Raw genomic sequence first — 14041 nt, forward strand, 5'->3', positions numbered from 1 at the left:
AGGATAAAGGAGTGAAATAAAGGAATAAAAATAAAGGAAGAGACCAATCTATTGCTTTTTAATTTCTATGGACATGTTAGGTATTTCCTTCTTTGTTCTGGTATCTGTTGATTTCCCTAAGTTTGAGTTCTTCAGAAGGAAAAGAAAAATCTAGAATGTCAGCTAGAGTAAAAAAGTACACATTAAAATGAGAGTAGCAATAAAATAATAATAGATACCATGAAAACACAATTGTTTAATTTTACTTTTTGGTATGCATTATAAAGAACTAAAAGTAATACAACATGTCTTGAGAATGAGGTCCAAATAAGGGCCATTTAAGTGAGATTTTCTTGAGGGAAATATGTAGGTGTGTTCCTTAAAGATTAGTCAGCTTGCCTGGTGTCCCTAATTATCTATATGTATGTGGTTGTTAAACTGATGTATTTGATTGAAATGGCCATTTTCTGGAACTTTAGGATAATAGAAAGTTGACCAGTAGGGGGCAGCATCCCTCTTGCATCCACCTTGACACCCAGGCTCTAAAGGTAGGTCTCAGGAGAGACACATCCTTTTAGCCTGTCCCAGAAAACAATCTTTGAAAGTGATGCAAGTAATAAGGCTGTGTGAATGTCTCATTATCACAGTGTATATGTGTTAATCACTGACCGAGAGTTTTCAAAAAGATACAAGTGTTGGTATTGGATGATGGGATTTATAACATTTGTTTTCTCCCTCAATTACATTGCTTTTCATAAGATAGAAGAGAAATATCAAGGTGTAAATTTAACCATGATTTCTGTGGCTCACATTAGGGTCATGCACCATTCAGTTGTATTTCAAGTTGTCCGTTAAAGCATAGGAGCAGTCTACAGGGCAAAGCACAGGTTCCACAAGTAGACCCAGGAGTGAGTCCTGCTTTGCAGCCACTAGCAGTGTGATCCTGAGAAAGTTACCCGACTTCTCCGAGCCTCGGCTTCCTCCTCAATAAAATGACGGTGATGATACCTACCTCAGGAGGTGGTCCTGGGGATTTAAATTAAGTGAGCCATCTTTGTGGAAGGGATGAATGCTCCTCAAGGCAGTCTAGCCCACACCTAGTAACAAGGGTAGACATTAACCACTATTGTTGCCATTAATATTTTCCCATGGGTGTTTATCTTTTAAACTGGAAGAAAAAAGTACTGGTTCATGAACAGCGCTTTATGACTTAATTGTTCCTGGCAGCAACCCTGCAGTGTGCATATTATTCTTGTTAAAATTTTGCCTGTTTTGTAACTGTGGAAACTGAGGTACAGCAGGGTTATCATTTAGTAAAGGGCAGTGCCAGGACATGCGGCTCATTCTTTCAGTGTGCAGCATTGTCTTTGTCTTTAACTCACGGGATAAATTAAACTTTACTTGGGAAGAATTAACACATGTTCTTCCAAGCTATTTAAATAAATCAATCTCTCTTGCTCTCTTTCTTTCAGGCATATCTTCTTATTTGATTTGGCAGTGATTGTATGTAAAAGGAAAGGTGATAACTATGAAATGAAGGAAATAATAGATCTTCAGCAGTACAAAATAGCCAACAATCCTACAACTGATAAAGAAAATAAAAAGGTAAATTCTTGGAAGTGAACAACTGTAATTTACTCATAACTTTGACTATCCAAGGAACGTATGCTAATACAGTAATGTGAAAAAGAAAGTCACCTGGTCGTGTCCGACTCTTTGTGACCCCATGGGCTATACAGTCTGTGGAATTCTCCAGGCCAGAATACTGGAGTGGGTAGCCTTTCCCTTCCTCAGGGGATCTTCCCAACCCAGGGATTGAACCCAGATCACCCACATTGCAAGTAGATTCTTTACCAGCTGAGTCACAAGGGAAGCCCAAGAATATTGGAGTGGGTAGCCTATCCCTTCTCCAGGGAATCTTCCTGACCCAGGAATCAAACCAGCGTCTCCTGCATTGCAGGTGGATTCTTTACCAACTGAGCTACAGTAATGTGAGAGGTGGCTCATTGATCCAGGTCTTCTTGTTTCTAGAGATTAATTAGAGACAAGCCTCTTTGAGAAATAATTAGACAGTGCCACAGGTGATATGATCCTCTCTAATGCCTTGATGAACATGGCAGAAAAATGCACTTGGCATAGCAATTGTTATAGATAAGAAGTTGACTACAATAATCTTGATTGTTCAGAGTTTGATGATAATCGTATGAGAGGTTTTGTAGATGATTATGGTGGTATTTTAGTGATTTGAAAAACACAATGTTATTAATGAATGATACCTATTAACCTGAGGAATATTAATTTTAACAGTGGTCTTATGGCTTCTACCTCATCCATATCCAAGGACAAAATGGGTTAGAATTTTATTGCAAAACAAAAGATTTAAAGAAAAAATGGCTGGAACAGTTTGAAATGGCTTTGTGAGTATTCCTACTTTTAAAAGTGCTTTTTTTCTACTGCATAAGTCTCTTATGAACAATGAGCTACCGAGAAATGCACTACGTTTGTAGCATGTGTACAGAGGTTGTGAAAACACTGATCGTGAGCGCTATGCTGCTGGGCTGTCAGCTGGAGAACTTTGGTCTCCTAGGAGAGATGTCTTGGTGAATTTCTTCAAAAAAAAGAAAGAGGGAGCTCCAGCCTTCTGTTTGACTTTCTTCTCATGGGTGTATTTTGATTCCTTAGCTTTCAGCAGCTTCTGAAAATTTTAATTATTCTACTGATAAACTTTTAATGTAATTGCCATGTTTTGTATGTATCTTTAAGTAGAAATACCCCCAGATACATACACACACACACACACATATTCATACATGCAAAAATCTCATTTTAAACAGATTTGTTTGTTCCTCCTGTTTGTTTTTAACTTATTTCTTTTTTGCATTCTGGGTAAATTGCTTGACATATTCAATGAATGCTTTCAGGGCCTAATTTCTCTCAGTGCTTTTTCCTTTTATTAAAGTGGAGACTCAACAAAGAGGTAGGAAACAAATCAGACCTGTTTCAAAGGGAATGGCATACAGAGATGTAATTATACAAGAATATGTCATTATAGGAGTTTTCTTTCAGTTTTGAGGTTCATGCATTAAAAGGTGTATAATGACCCTTGTTATGGAAACATATAGGTCACCCTGAAATTGAAACTGGTAGCAGAAGGTGAAATTAAGGAAAAGCACTTTTGTGATTTGCTTCATTTGTATTCTAACATAATTTACCTTTTGCAGACAAATTCTATTGGATTTTTTGTTTGCTTTTTCCTTTCCTTTGTTTTTGGAAATGCTTATATTGATATAAAATGGAGATAAGATTAGAATATTTTATTGCAGTGCTTAAGTGAGAAAAATAGAAATTTTCCTTGCATTATTATCTCTAAAATTCTGAAAGATGAGATTGTACAGCTAAAATAATTTTAACCTTATAGGCAATTCTGGGTTCAGCAATAACCCTTGTCAGGAACTGGCTGCATAGTCTTAGCCGATTTATTTAACCTCTCAGAGGCTCAGTTTCCTCCTTGGTAAAATAAGAATAATGATATTTTGAATTCCAGATACTATGTGTCAAGCAGTATGGTGGCCAGATAGTACAACAGCAGGATATGGTGTGAATAGCAAGCATTATCTGTTGTTATCACTGTTATTTAATATTGCTTTGTATTTCGTATCCCTGTACCCCTAGGGACTTACAATATCAGAATACATATTTCAGTATACTATTATAGTTTTTTTTTTAATGTATTGTTATTGATTATAGTAATTAAAAGAGCCTAGTATTTGCACACATCCATAAAATGACTATTGTATAGGGACCTCTCTGGTTCGGAGCACGAGTGATGTAGTTGGTGACCTCTGCCCATTCTCTGTTGAGCTGTGGGCTACATCATAACCAAGTGTGCTGTTTTAGAGAGGTTTAAAGTGATAGGCAGTATTTGGACTTGATCAGTTGGGACTGGGGTGACAGGATGTGGGGTTGCTGATTATGTGCAAAGGCAGAATTGACCTTAACGCCCCTTTGCTCTTGTGGGAAGGATGCTATGCTGGTATTTTCTTATGGGTTCTACTTGTTTAATCTTTACATGAGTGAAGGAATTTCTGCAGAGGAGAAAAGTTAAATTTGTTATCGAGTCGGCAGGCTCCTTGGACTGTATTGACAGGTGTATCACTTAATATTTTGTTCACTTGCCGTAAATCAGACATCTAAACTCAGGGTACAAGAGCCTCAACAAGACGGATGCTTATCTCTGTTTTCATGGAAGGGAATCTGGGGTAGGTGGACAGGGGTGGGATACTGGCTCTCTGGGTATTGTCGGGAAGCCAGGCTCAGATCTTCCTGCTCTGCCATTGTCTGCATGGCTTTTGTCCTCAATGTTCACACCTTGTTGTCCAAGACAGCTGGAACTCCAGCTATAAAATCTACATTCTAGGCAGCAAAAGGTGATCCCTACTTTCAAGGATCCTGTGAAGAAACACCGCCAACTTTTGTTACATAATACTGATCAGAACTTAGTCTTGTGGCCGTATCTGACAAGGGAGTCTAGAAAATGCAGTCTTCCACAGAGTCCAAATGACTGTTCTATACATCTGTGTCTCTTTTGCTGTCTCACATACAGGGTTATCGTTACCATCTTTCTAAACTCCATATATATTAAATAAATTTAAATAAAAAAAAAGAAAAACTAAAAAAAAAAAAAAGAGAATGCAGTCTTCATTCTGAGCGGGAGTATGCTTGGCTATGAACCAAGGTTCTCCTATTATGAAAGTAAGGAGAAGTGGGTACTTGCAGGCCACTCTCAGTCCCTGCCGTAAAGGTGTATACATGCAGGAAGGGCTTGGAGAGGTTTAAATTGTTCTACCACAAGCAAGATGGCTGCATCACACACAGGGAAGCTGGGTGGACGTCTTTATTGTGAGCGGCATCCAAGCACCTCAGCAATGTAATTAAACATCCATCGTGACTATTTGCATTTCAGAGTATCCCTGGCTGCCCATGCAGATGATACCTTTTCTTGAGAATTGCTCGAAGTTGAGGGCTTCCTTAAGCAGAGATTATGCTGCATATGGCATGTGAATTAAAATTAAGCAAAATAAAATTAGGATTTTATTCGAGCATCAGAATGTTCCATTATTTTATTTCCTCCCTTCTCTTTTGAAGCTTGTTATGCAGGAAGGCCCTGCTCCCAGCTTTGTAAGACAGGTCTTGTGCCCCGTCAGAAATGTAGAATAATCTAGGTAAGTCTGGGCTTAAATTTTTGCTTATGGCTCAAATTTTTCTATTGTACCCATTATCTAAAGTTCTAGTACTCTTATTCTGTAAGCCATGGAGAATAAAAGAAAACTAAGAAGCCCTGCAGCCTTCCTGATAATACATGTTAAATAGCAAGCCTTGTGTCTTGACGCAGACCATTTCTTCAAGTATCTTTGGCATTAACAGGGATCCTGTAAGTCCCCTACAGCATTCTGCAGTATTGTTTTAAGGAACTTGGGGGAGGGAGGCGTTTGTTGGGGGGTTGCAGGAAATCAAAGGAGGTGATATTTTAAGACTGATGAAATGCTTGCCAGTTCTATTTACAGAAGATGGCAGCTCTGCTGTTTATAGGATGATTGGATCATTTTTATTTTAAAAAATTGCAAATCACCTTTGGGGAGTTTAAAATACTGCTCTTAATTTAGAATATTAAAAAGGATCATAGAAAAGCACGAACACCAATAAACAGTAAGTATCTGGTAAACACAAATCATCTCCCCAGAGCTGACCTAAATCGCAGCATCTGTCTTTCCCTAGCACTCCCCCAAGCCCACTCAGAAGTCGTATTTTCTGACCTTCTTTGGCCATAGCCACTTCCAACATTTAAAATACGCAGTGGACCACAGCAGAACTTGGCAAACCTCCGGAAGAAAGACTTCACAGAGAGAAAAGCAGCAGTGACCCACTTGGATAGGGCAGGAAGAAGGAAATCTTTTTTTCTCTTTTTCTCCTGTGAGAAGTGGTAGCAGGGCCGATTGCTCTTGAGATTGGTGAAACAGTTTTTGAGTCAAATAATGTTCGAGAGCTATAGTTCTTAGGATCCCACTCTAAGAAATACATTTAGATCTTTAAAAGCCTGATTGATACACATTATTTATTCTTATTTCCAAAAGGACTTTCTGTCACTCTCTCACACAGTTTCACTTAGTTATGTGTGCATTAGGATGGCAAATGTATTTATTAGCTTAAGCTAGTTTTCCTAATAATGTCAGTAAGTGCGAATGTGAACATTGCCCATAGCCATGTTAAAAATATTGTTAGAAAGCTGAACTTGCTTGGTGATGCACTGGTAAAGAATCCACCTGCCAATACAGAAGACACTGATTCGATCCCTGGTCCGGGAAGATCCCACATGCCGTGGGGCAACTAAGCCCGTGCACCACAACTACTGAGCCCAGTGCTCTAGAGGCTGCGCTCCACCGCAAGAGCAGCCGCTGCAGCGCAAAGCCTGTGCACTGCAGCTAGAGAGACTGTGCACAGCAACGAAGACCTAGCACAGCCATAAATAAGTAAATAGATAAATAAAAGTTGTTAGGAAGCTCTGGACGTGTTTTCCCCAAATCCCTTAAATCAAATGTTTTTAATGTTTTCTCCTGTTAGATTTACATTAATAAACCCTGTCATACTCATTTTGTAGCTCAGGAAACGAGCAATCACTGGAGTATTTCAGCACATTTGTACAAGTTCAATGCTATATCATTTACAATAGGGTTCAGGATCATAGTTCACAGCATTTTCTTTATCCAGGAAGTGCTAAAATAAGCACCCGGACTCAAATCCTGTTATCTAAAACTGGAGCCAGGTTTCTTTCTTTTTTTCTTTTTTTTTTTTTCACTGTGACTAGGAATCGGAGGATCACACGGTGTCCTTACATGTTCCAGAAATAAGTCCAAGTTGGGTAAAATATGATATAAAAGAATTCAATAATAGAAGACTTTTAAAAGGAAAAGTTAAAGAAAGAAAAAGTAGAATGAGGGAAAATGCATTGCATATGGTAGCAAGTGGTAGATTCTGAACCAGCCTCTGTAATATTTAATTGAAGGGAACGGAAAGGTGCTTTGGCCTGCAATTTCTTCTGGCTTGACCCAATTTTTGAAATTCTAGCAATTTAGGTTTACTCCCTTGAATAAGAAAAGCCCCCTGGAAGATGCATATGACATGATCACCATACGATCTAAGATTTCTTCACTGTGTGCCATATGCCAGGCACAGTGCCACATAGCTCATCTAAGGAAAAATGGCATAGGGACCAGTAATGTCTGCTAATACATGAGCCCACGGTATATATCTGTCAAATGCTAAGACTAACGGGAGTGAGGAGAAGTGAAGGAAGAGGGCGTATGGAAATTCCGGAGCTGGGGAGAGGCTCTGGGACCAGGCTTCATTGTCGTCTGTGTGGGACAGCCCCCAAGTTTCATTTCCCAGGATGAACCCCGGAAAGGCAGTGTTCTCCTGTGTGGGGTGGGAGCAGGGGTGGAACTCCATCCATGAAACTCCACCAGTAGAGTTTAATCTGAGCCACAGTATGTCCTTCTAATTTATTCCCCATTTACTTCCAGAAGGAATTTGAGGTCACTCACCATGAAAAGCACACATGCCACGGAATTAAAAAGAAAAATTTAAATAATCAGAGGTCACACAGAACAGTGTTTCAAAGCATTTTCCTCAAATTCTGACTCCACTAAACAAGAACATTTTCTTGAAATTCACCTTTTGGAGTTTGACTATGAAAGCAATGCATATGTTTTTCACATTTTAAGTAGAAAATTATATTTTGTCCCATATAATTTGTTTTAATCTAAAGGTATTGCTCAGATATTCTGAATACCAGAGGGGTAATTATCAAAGGAAATTGCATTTATTCTCCAAGTATTTATTGAGCACTTTGCCTTGTTGCCAGACACCGTTGGAAGCCCTGGACATATAGCACTGAGAGAGCTATTGCAGTTGAATTTAATTACTGTAGCTTCTAAATGCAATAATGTTCAGTTAATATATAATGGATTGAATTTCAAGACTGAACTCTTGATATTTCTATCCAAATAGTCTCTTCCTCCCAATCCCATCTATTCATGTATAATTAGATGGAAGGTCAAGATTTGCCTTTTCCCTCCACATGTAGTCAATTTCTCATCAGTCTCTGCAGATGCAAGTTGACCTCTTGCTTTTAGTCTTCACCCTTACCTCCCTGGTTTAAGCCTTCCGTGTCTCTGATTAGCTTCTGCATTCCCTGACAGCTCCTTATCAGTCCGCTTTTCAAGAAGCTTCCAGGGTAATCTGCTGTGTCCTGCCCTACTTAAGATCCATTGTTAGTTATTTATGGCACTTCGTATACTATCAAAATTTTTACCAGGACCTCAGAAGGCCCTGCATGGTGTTTTATACCACCCATCTCTTCAGCCACAACTCACACCTGTTTCCTATAGCCAGATTGAATGTGTTTTTCAGTTTTTGGAGAATATGCACAGACCTCAGGCATTCAACCGTGAGGTTTTCTTACTAGGATAGTCTTTCCTCTAGCTCCTTGAGTAGCTGCTTCTTTATCCTACCGATCTTGGCTTTAAATGTCACTTTGTGAGAGAGATCTCTTCTGACCACTATGGTAAATGAATAACCTTATCCCCCACTAGTCTTCTCTCACAATCATAATTATATGGTCAGACAAAAACTATCTAAGTGTAGCATTTGTAGACCTGAAATCTCCTCCTTGTTAAAGATGTCTATTACCTCCCTGCCCTATTTTGCCTATATTGTCTCCTCCTAAAAAGTAAGGATTTTTTTATTGCTTATTAGAAGAGAAGCTAAATTGAATTACAATGGATAATGCTGGGAGAAGGGAAAAGAAAGCCTCATGGGTCTGGGAATGGAAAGTTTTAGGTTTTGGGTGAGTGAGGCTCTGGAATAGCTATGGATTCTGAGAGTTTTGGTGAGCGGAAAAGGGACTTTTGAAATGCATTTCCGTAGACTGTGAATCATAGTCCTTTTGGTGTTCTTTGAAATGTTAAGAAAAGAATGAAGTTGCCATTTGGTCTAATTTGGTTGCCCTGTGTTTATATTGCATGTCCCAAGGCTGAGTTAACTGGGCCCTTGGATTCATGGCATTACTATTCAATCTGTCTATTTCATGGCTGTTCTAGTGGGCTAAAAACACCAAGAGGGCAGGGATCTTGTCACTGTTTTTCTCACCCATGATCATGCCTGGCACATGGTGGATAATCATAGTTCTTACTGTAAATCTGAAATTTTATTAAGTTTCCTGAGAACAGAGGCAATTAAAAAAAAAAAACACAAAGACTCAATGAATTAGGAAATTCTTACTGTCGGACAAAATATCACAACAGTCCTCAAGGGAAAGAGACTTTTACTAATATGATAAAGACTTTAATAGTCTTCACTAGTAGAATTGACTAGTAGAATTATCATCCTAGTAAAGGTAAAGCTTTTCTAATATGGTAATTCTAATGTTACTAGTATGATAATTCCAATGTGGATTCTTAGGTAAGAGACACTGAAAAACATGTTCTCTACCAGCAGCATTAGAGTTTTTGACGTTCTAGAAGTTGATGTCATATGTCATTTTTTCCTTAAGTAAGCCTTCAAAAATGAGGTTGCTGTTTTTTGAAGGCAGTTGTATAGACACTTAACCTGATGCTTCCAGGCTTTCTTTTTGTCCTTCTGGATGTGTGCTTTTTTGGTAGTCTGACTCGATGCGTGAATGGAACTTAGAGAACCGAGGAGAATGGCTGATTTTCACATCGCCCATATTCTTTCAAGTAATATTGATCTGATCTATACTTCTATTAGAAACTGCAGAGCAATATGCGAGTCATGTGCTATTGGAGGCCTTCTTGCCTCTAGGAGACACAGGGGGTATAGAACTTGAACCAGTTTTAAGATCTGAGGTGCTCAAAGCCAGCCGCTTCCTTGTATTTCTCTCTGTCCCCACTCCTGATTCCTTGTGACCTGCACAATTTTTTCCCACCTGTCAGACTCAGAAGAGAGGCTTCACTCCTTTTCCGTTTTGCACCTAAAGTCCAGTCACCATGTACATTTCATGATCCTGATGGGTATCACAAGGGAGACTCTTTTCTTGTGCCTGTTCCCTCTGCCATTTCCCTGGTCTCTTTAACCCCCTCTGTGGCACCTGGAGTGTGACCCTCCCCACCATATGCTGCTCCCCACAACGGACCATGACGCCTGACCACACTGCTTCTCCTGTGAGGAGTGGCTACAGGTCAGAGACAGCCCTCCACTAACCATTGTGGGATTTGGAGGAATAAAACTGGGGTACTTTGCACATCAGTTCAGGATTAAGAGATCTGGTGAGTGTCCCAAGAGAAGTGGCCTTTGTTGTTGATTGATGAGAGGCCCATGTTGGGATATCAAAGGTTTGGCAGCAGATTTGACATTCTATTGTGCAAATACAAAAGACTGACTTTGTTTATATTTTTATCCATTGAAGATTCCTCCAATATCTACACAAAGCTAAATAGGAGAATTCTATAGCAAGTCCAAACTGCTGCTACTCTGACTACTGCTACATCATCATTACTACATTACTAGGATAATAATAATACTGATTCTCTCTCTTCTTCCTTTCCTTTCCTCTCCCTCCTCTTCTTTGTTCTCTTCATTAAGAGATCTGTTGGGTTCTTCTTAAATATAAAAATAAGTGTCTGTTGAGACTGTGAATTTCATCTCTTGGAACAGAGGCCAGAAAGTAAATGTTTTCAGCTTTGTGGACCATGTGCTATCTGTCACAACTCCTCAGTTCCATCACTGTAGTAATAACACAGCCATAGATAATATATAAGTGAATGAGTGTGGTATATTCCAGCAAGAGCGATCATGGGCTGTAGTTAGTGACCCTTGTCTTACAGCACAGAGGTGATGATATTTAGGCCTAGGGAATGTAGTGAGTATGTGTTACCACAAAAAGATCTCGGCTGTGTGGGTGCCACACAGTGGCTTTTTGTAGAAGTATGATTTTCTCAGTAGAACCTAATTCTTGTTTAGGTTATCATGACGATTTAGCTACAAAACATTCTCTACTCCCCCAAAACCAGAACAAAAACACCTGGATGAATTCTATTAATACACATTTGGCATTATTTTGTACTGTTCAATTGAATATAAAAAATGCTATTCAGGTATCTGGTTTCATTAAGCTGTATTATGTGGTTTATCAGAAAGGACTGTGAGCTCCCAAGAATCCAGGCCAGTAGCATCAACAAGGTGAGTTGGTCTTTACTCAGTAGTTGACCCCATCAACAAGGATTGTTTTCTAGTCAGTGATGATTCTTTGTGCTCTTGGAGCATTTTCTTCTTACTAGGAGTGCCACTTGTGCCTGATATGTATTCCAAAATTCCCTCTTTGGAGAGCTCACTGAGGAAGATGAGAAAATGTGAAGGAAAGCTGTGGTGGTGTCAAGAGTTGACCCAAGGGTGAGCCCTCTGGGCGAGCTGTTTGTAGGGGTGACAACTGACTATGATAACACCCGCTTTGGTATTTTCTTGGTGTTTAAACCCCATCTCTCTCTATTTGGAAACTGGTAACCTTACAGGCATGGCACTTCCCAGGTGGCTCAGTGGTAAAGAATCCGCCTGCCAATACAGGAGACACAGGTTTGATCCCTGGGTCGGGAAGATCCCCTGGAAGAGGAACTGGCAACCCACTCTAGCATTCTTGCCTGGAAGATTCCATGGGCAGAGGACCCTGGCTGGCCACAGTCCATGGGGGTCGCAGAGTCCGACATGATTGAGCAGCTGAGCACGTACACAACCTTACAAGCACAATTACCAAAGTATCCGCTTATAAAGCATCTCCAAATTTGTCTGCTCACATGCTTTTTTGGTCTCTGGAGAAATTATTCACTCTAAAAACAACCTTTTATTCTTTTCTTCTTAAAAGGCTTTTGTTACCAGTTTTTAATATGGAGAATTTGTTTATGAATATGAAATCCACACTGACATGATCCATCGTCCCCAGGCTGTGCTGAGCCTCCCGCTACTGACCTATTCACATTAATCTCCCAAGTTGAAGGCAGCACAGCTCTCGCTGAATCTAATGTATTGTCTATAACCTTTCAAAATTGGCAGTTAAGTCAGTATAGGGAACTAAACCGCAGCTTCCTGACAGCAATAAAAAGGAAGTAGGACATGGGACAGTGCTCAGAAAAATCACAGCTGTCATAAAATGGAGTCTTTCAGTAGCCTGTTGGACCCAGAAACATGCAAAGGCATTTCATGCATGACAAAGCATTAGTAAATATTAAATAGTATTCTTGTTCTGTTATTACCTCATGGAGACCAGCCTCTCTCCTGTTTCTCTGCTTATATTTAATACTTATTTGACATTTTTCTGGCATTCCTGAGCATGCTTATAAGGAAGGAGAAGCCATAGGCAGAAGGAAGAATGAAGGATAGATGCCAACATTTCCATCAACAAATAAGCATTACTCTGGTTAAAACTAAATGCAAATAAAATTAAGCTGAATTAGTGTGTTGGTGTCCCTGAGCTTTTATAGCAGAGCCTTTGATCTATTGTGCATGTGTGTGTTTTCTTCTTTGTGTATGAGAACAATAGCACTGCAAGCAGGAGAGTTTAGCTGGGCACTGGCGGTCACCACTGTCTCCAGATTGTCTGGGTTAAATAGAAATGAACACAAAGAATAGTTTGTTTTGGAACTTTGTTGTAATGAGTCAGCTTGTATATAGCTTCCTCTAAGAAAAGACCATAATCAGTGTATTCTGTAATAGTAAGCAAGCTTTAATTTATAAGTCTAAACCTAATAGTACAGTTAATGTCACACGTGCTACTTTTGAGGGCTTCCCTGGTGGCTCAGACAGTATAGTATCCACCTGTGAAGCAGGGTTCAATCCCTGGGTCAGGAAGATCCTCTGGTACTTTTAAGATATTTCTTGATAAGAGACTGTTAGATCATAGGCATTATTACCTGGGACTACATAATGTAAAATAAGTTGCCGTTGAAGGCTGGCCATCCTCACAAATGAGAGCCATGAGAGAAACTTCAGTTTTCCTCTTCATGAAATAGTAAGCAATAGCAGTCTAGTTGGAGAGATAGTCATACTTGAAACAATTACTGAATGAGACTGAATACTATATATCATACTTGAAACAATTACTGAATGAGACTGAATACTATATATCTGTATTCATTCATTTTTTTCATGTATTTATTGAGCATCCCATACATGCCCAGAAACTATTCTAGGCACCAAGAATATAATGATGAGTAAGACAAACTCTTTTCTCTCATTGAGTTTTTATTCTAGCAAAGTTTATATTTTCAAGTCAGCATTATAACGTCAATGCAAAGCAGTGATAAATTGCAAGGTACATGAAAGAGTTTATACACATTATTTTGATGTGAGAAGAATGAAATTAGACATTTGATCATAGAAAACTCCAGTCCATGTGATGCTCTCAGGCAAATTTTGAAAGAGTTATTGGCCCTCTGGGGATGTAAAGAAGGCATTTGCAACTGAAGATTTTTCCTTTTAATTTAGGAAAAGTAAGCTGTTGTAGGGTAAGTATGTGCATTTTTTGCTTAAAATAATTAGGAAGAATACCATTTACCACTGGTACATAATTTAGAAAAAATAATTTGTTCAGGATGATTTTTCTCCTATTTATCCTAAATACCTGTTTGTAATAGTCATGATCTTAAAAAAGCATAACATTTTATGAACTCATAAACACTCTGAAGAGGTGTTTAATGTTTCTATATTCCTACACCTCAGCCTTTCCTGCAACTTTTCTAATTGTGTTGAGGAACTTACTACCTGTAGAAATATTTGCTCTATCTTCATTTAACTTTGACTGTAGAGACTGCTGTTTTATAACAAATTGAAATATGTCTGTTCACCAAGTCCATGTTTTAAATATACTTTCCCTTTGAATAAATGAAAAGAAACTTAATTTGGGGAAGTTATTTCACTGGTTAGTAGAATGCTAATCTGGTCAGGTAAAGGTGTGGGTAAGTTGAATGTTTGTGTGCATGCTAAGTCACCTCAGTCATGT

The 14041-nt window shown here is 39.0% G+C and overlaps 1 protein-coding gene across 3 annotated transcripts in view; it reads left to right on the top strand.

Annotated features, from left to right (window-relative positions):
- The window catches only part of VAV3 (vav guanine nucleotide exchange factor 3), a 435615-nt gene that overhangs the window by 227285 nt on the left and 194289 nt on the right, over window positions 1–14041 (top strand). For all 3 annotated transcript variants that reach the window (XM_061411007.1, XM_061411006.1, XM_061411008.1), the window contains exons 14-15: window positions 1452–1584; window positions 2287–2396. In XM_061411007.1, the coding sequence (XP_061266991.1) occupies window positions 1452–1584; window positions 2287–2396 (243 nt within the window). The remainder of the gene's footprint in view (window positions 1–1451; window positions 1585–2286; window positions 2397–14041) is intronic.

The sequence above is a fragment of the Bos javanicus genome, chromosome 3 (assembly GCF_032452875.1).
Source record: "Bos javanicus breed banteng chromosome 3, ARS-OSU_banteng_1.0, whole genome shotgun sequence".
Lineage (NCBI taxonomy): Eukaryota > Metazoa > Chordata > Mammalia > Artiodactyla > Bovidae > Bos > Bos javanicus.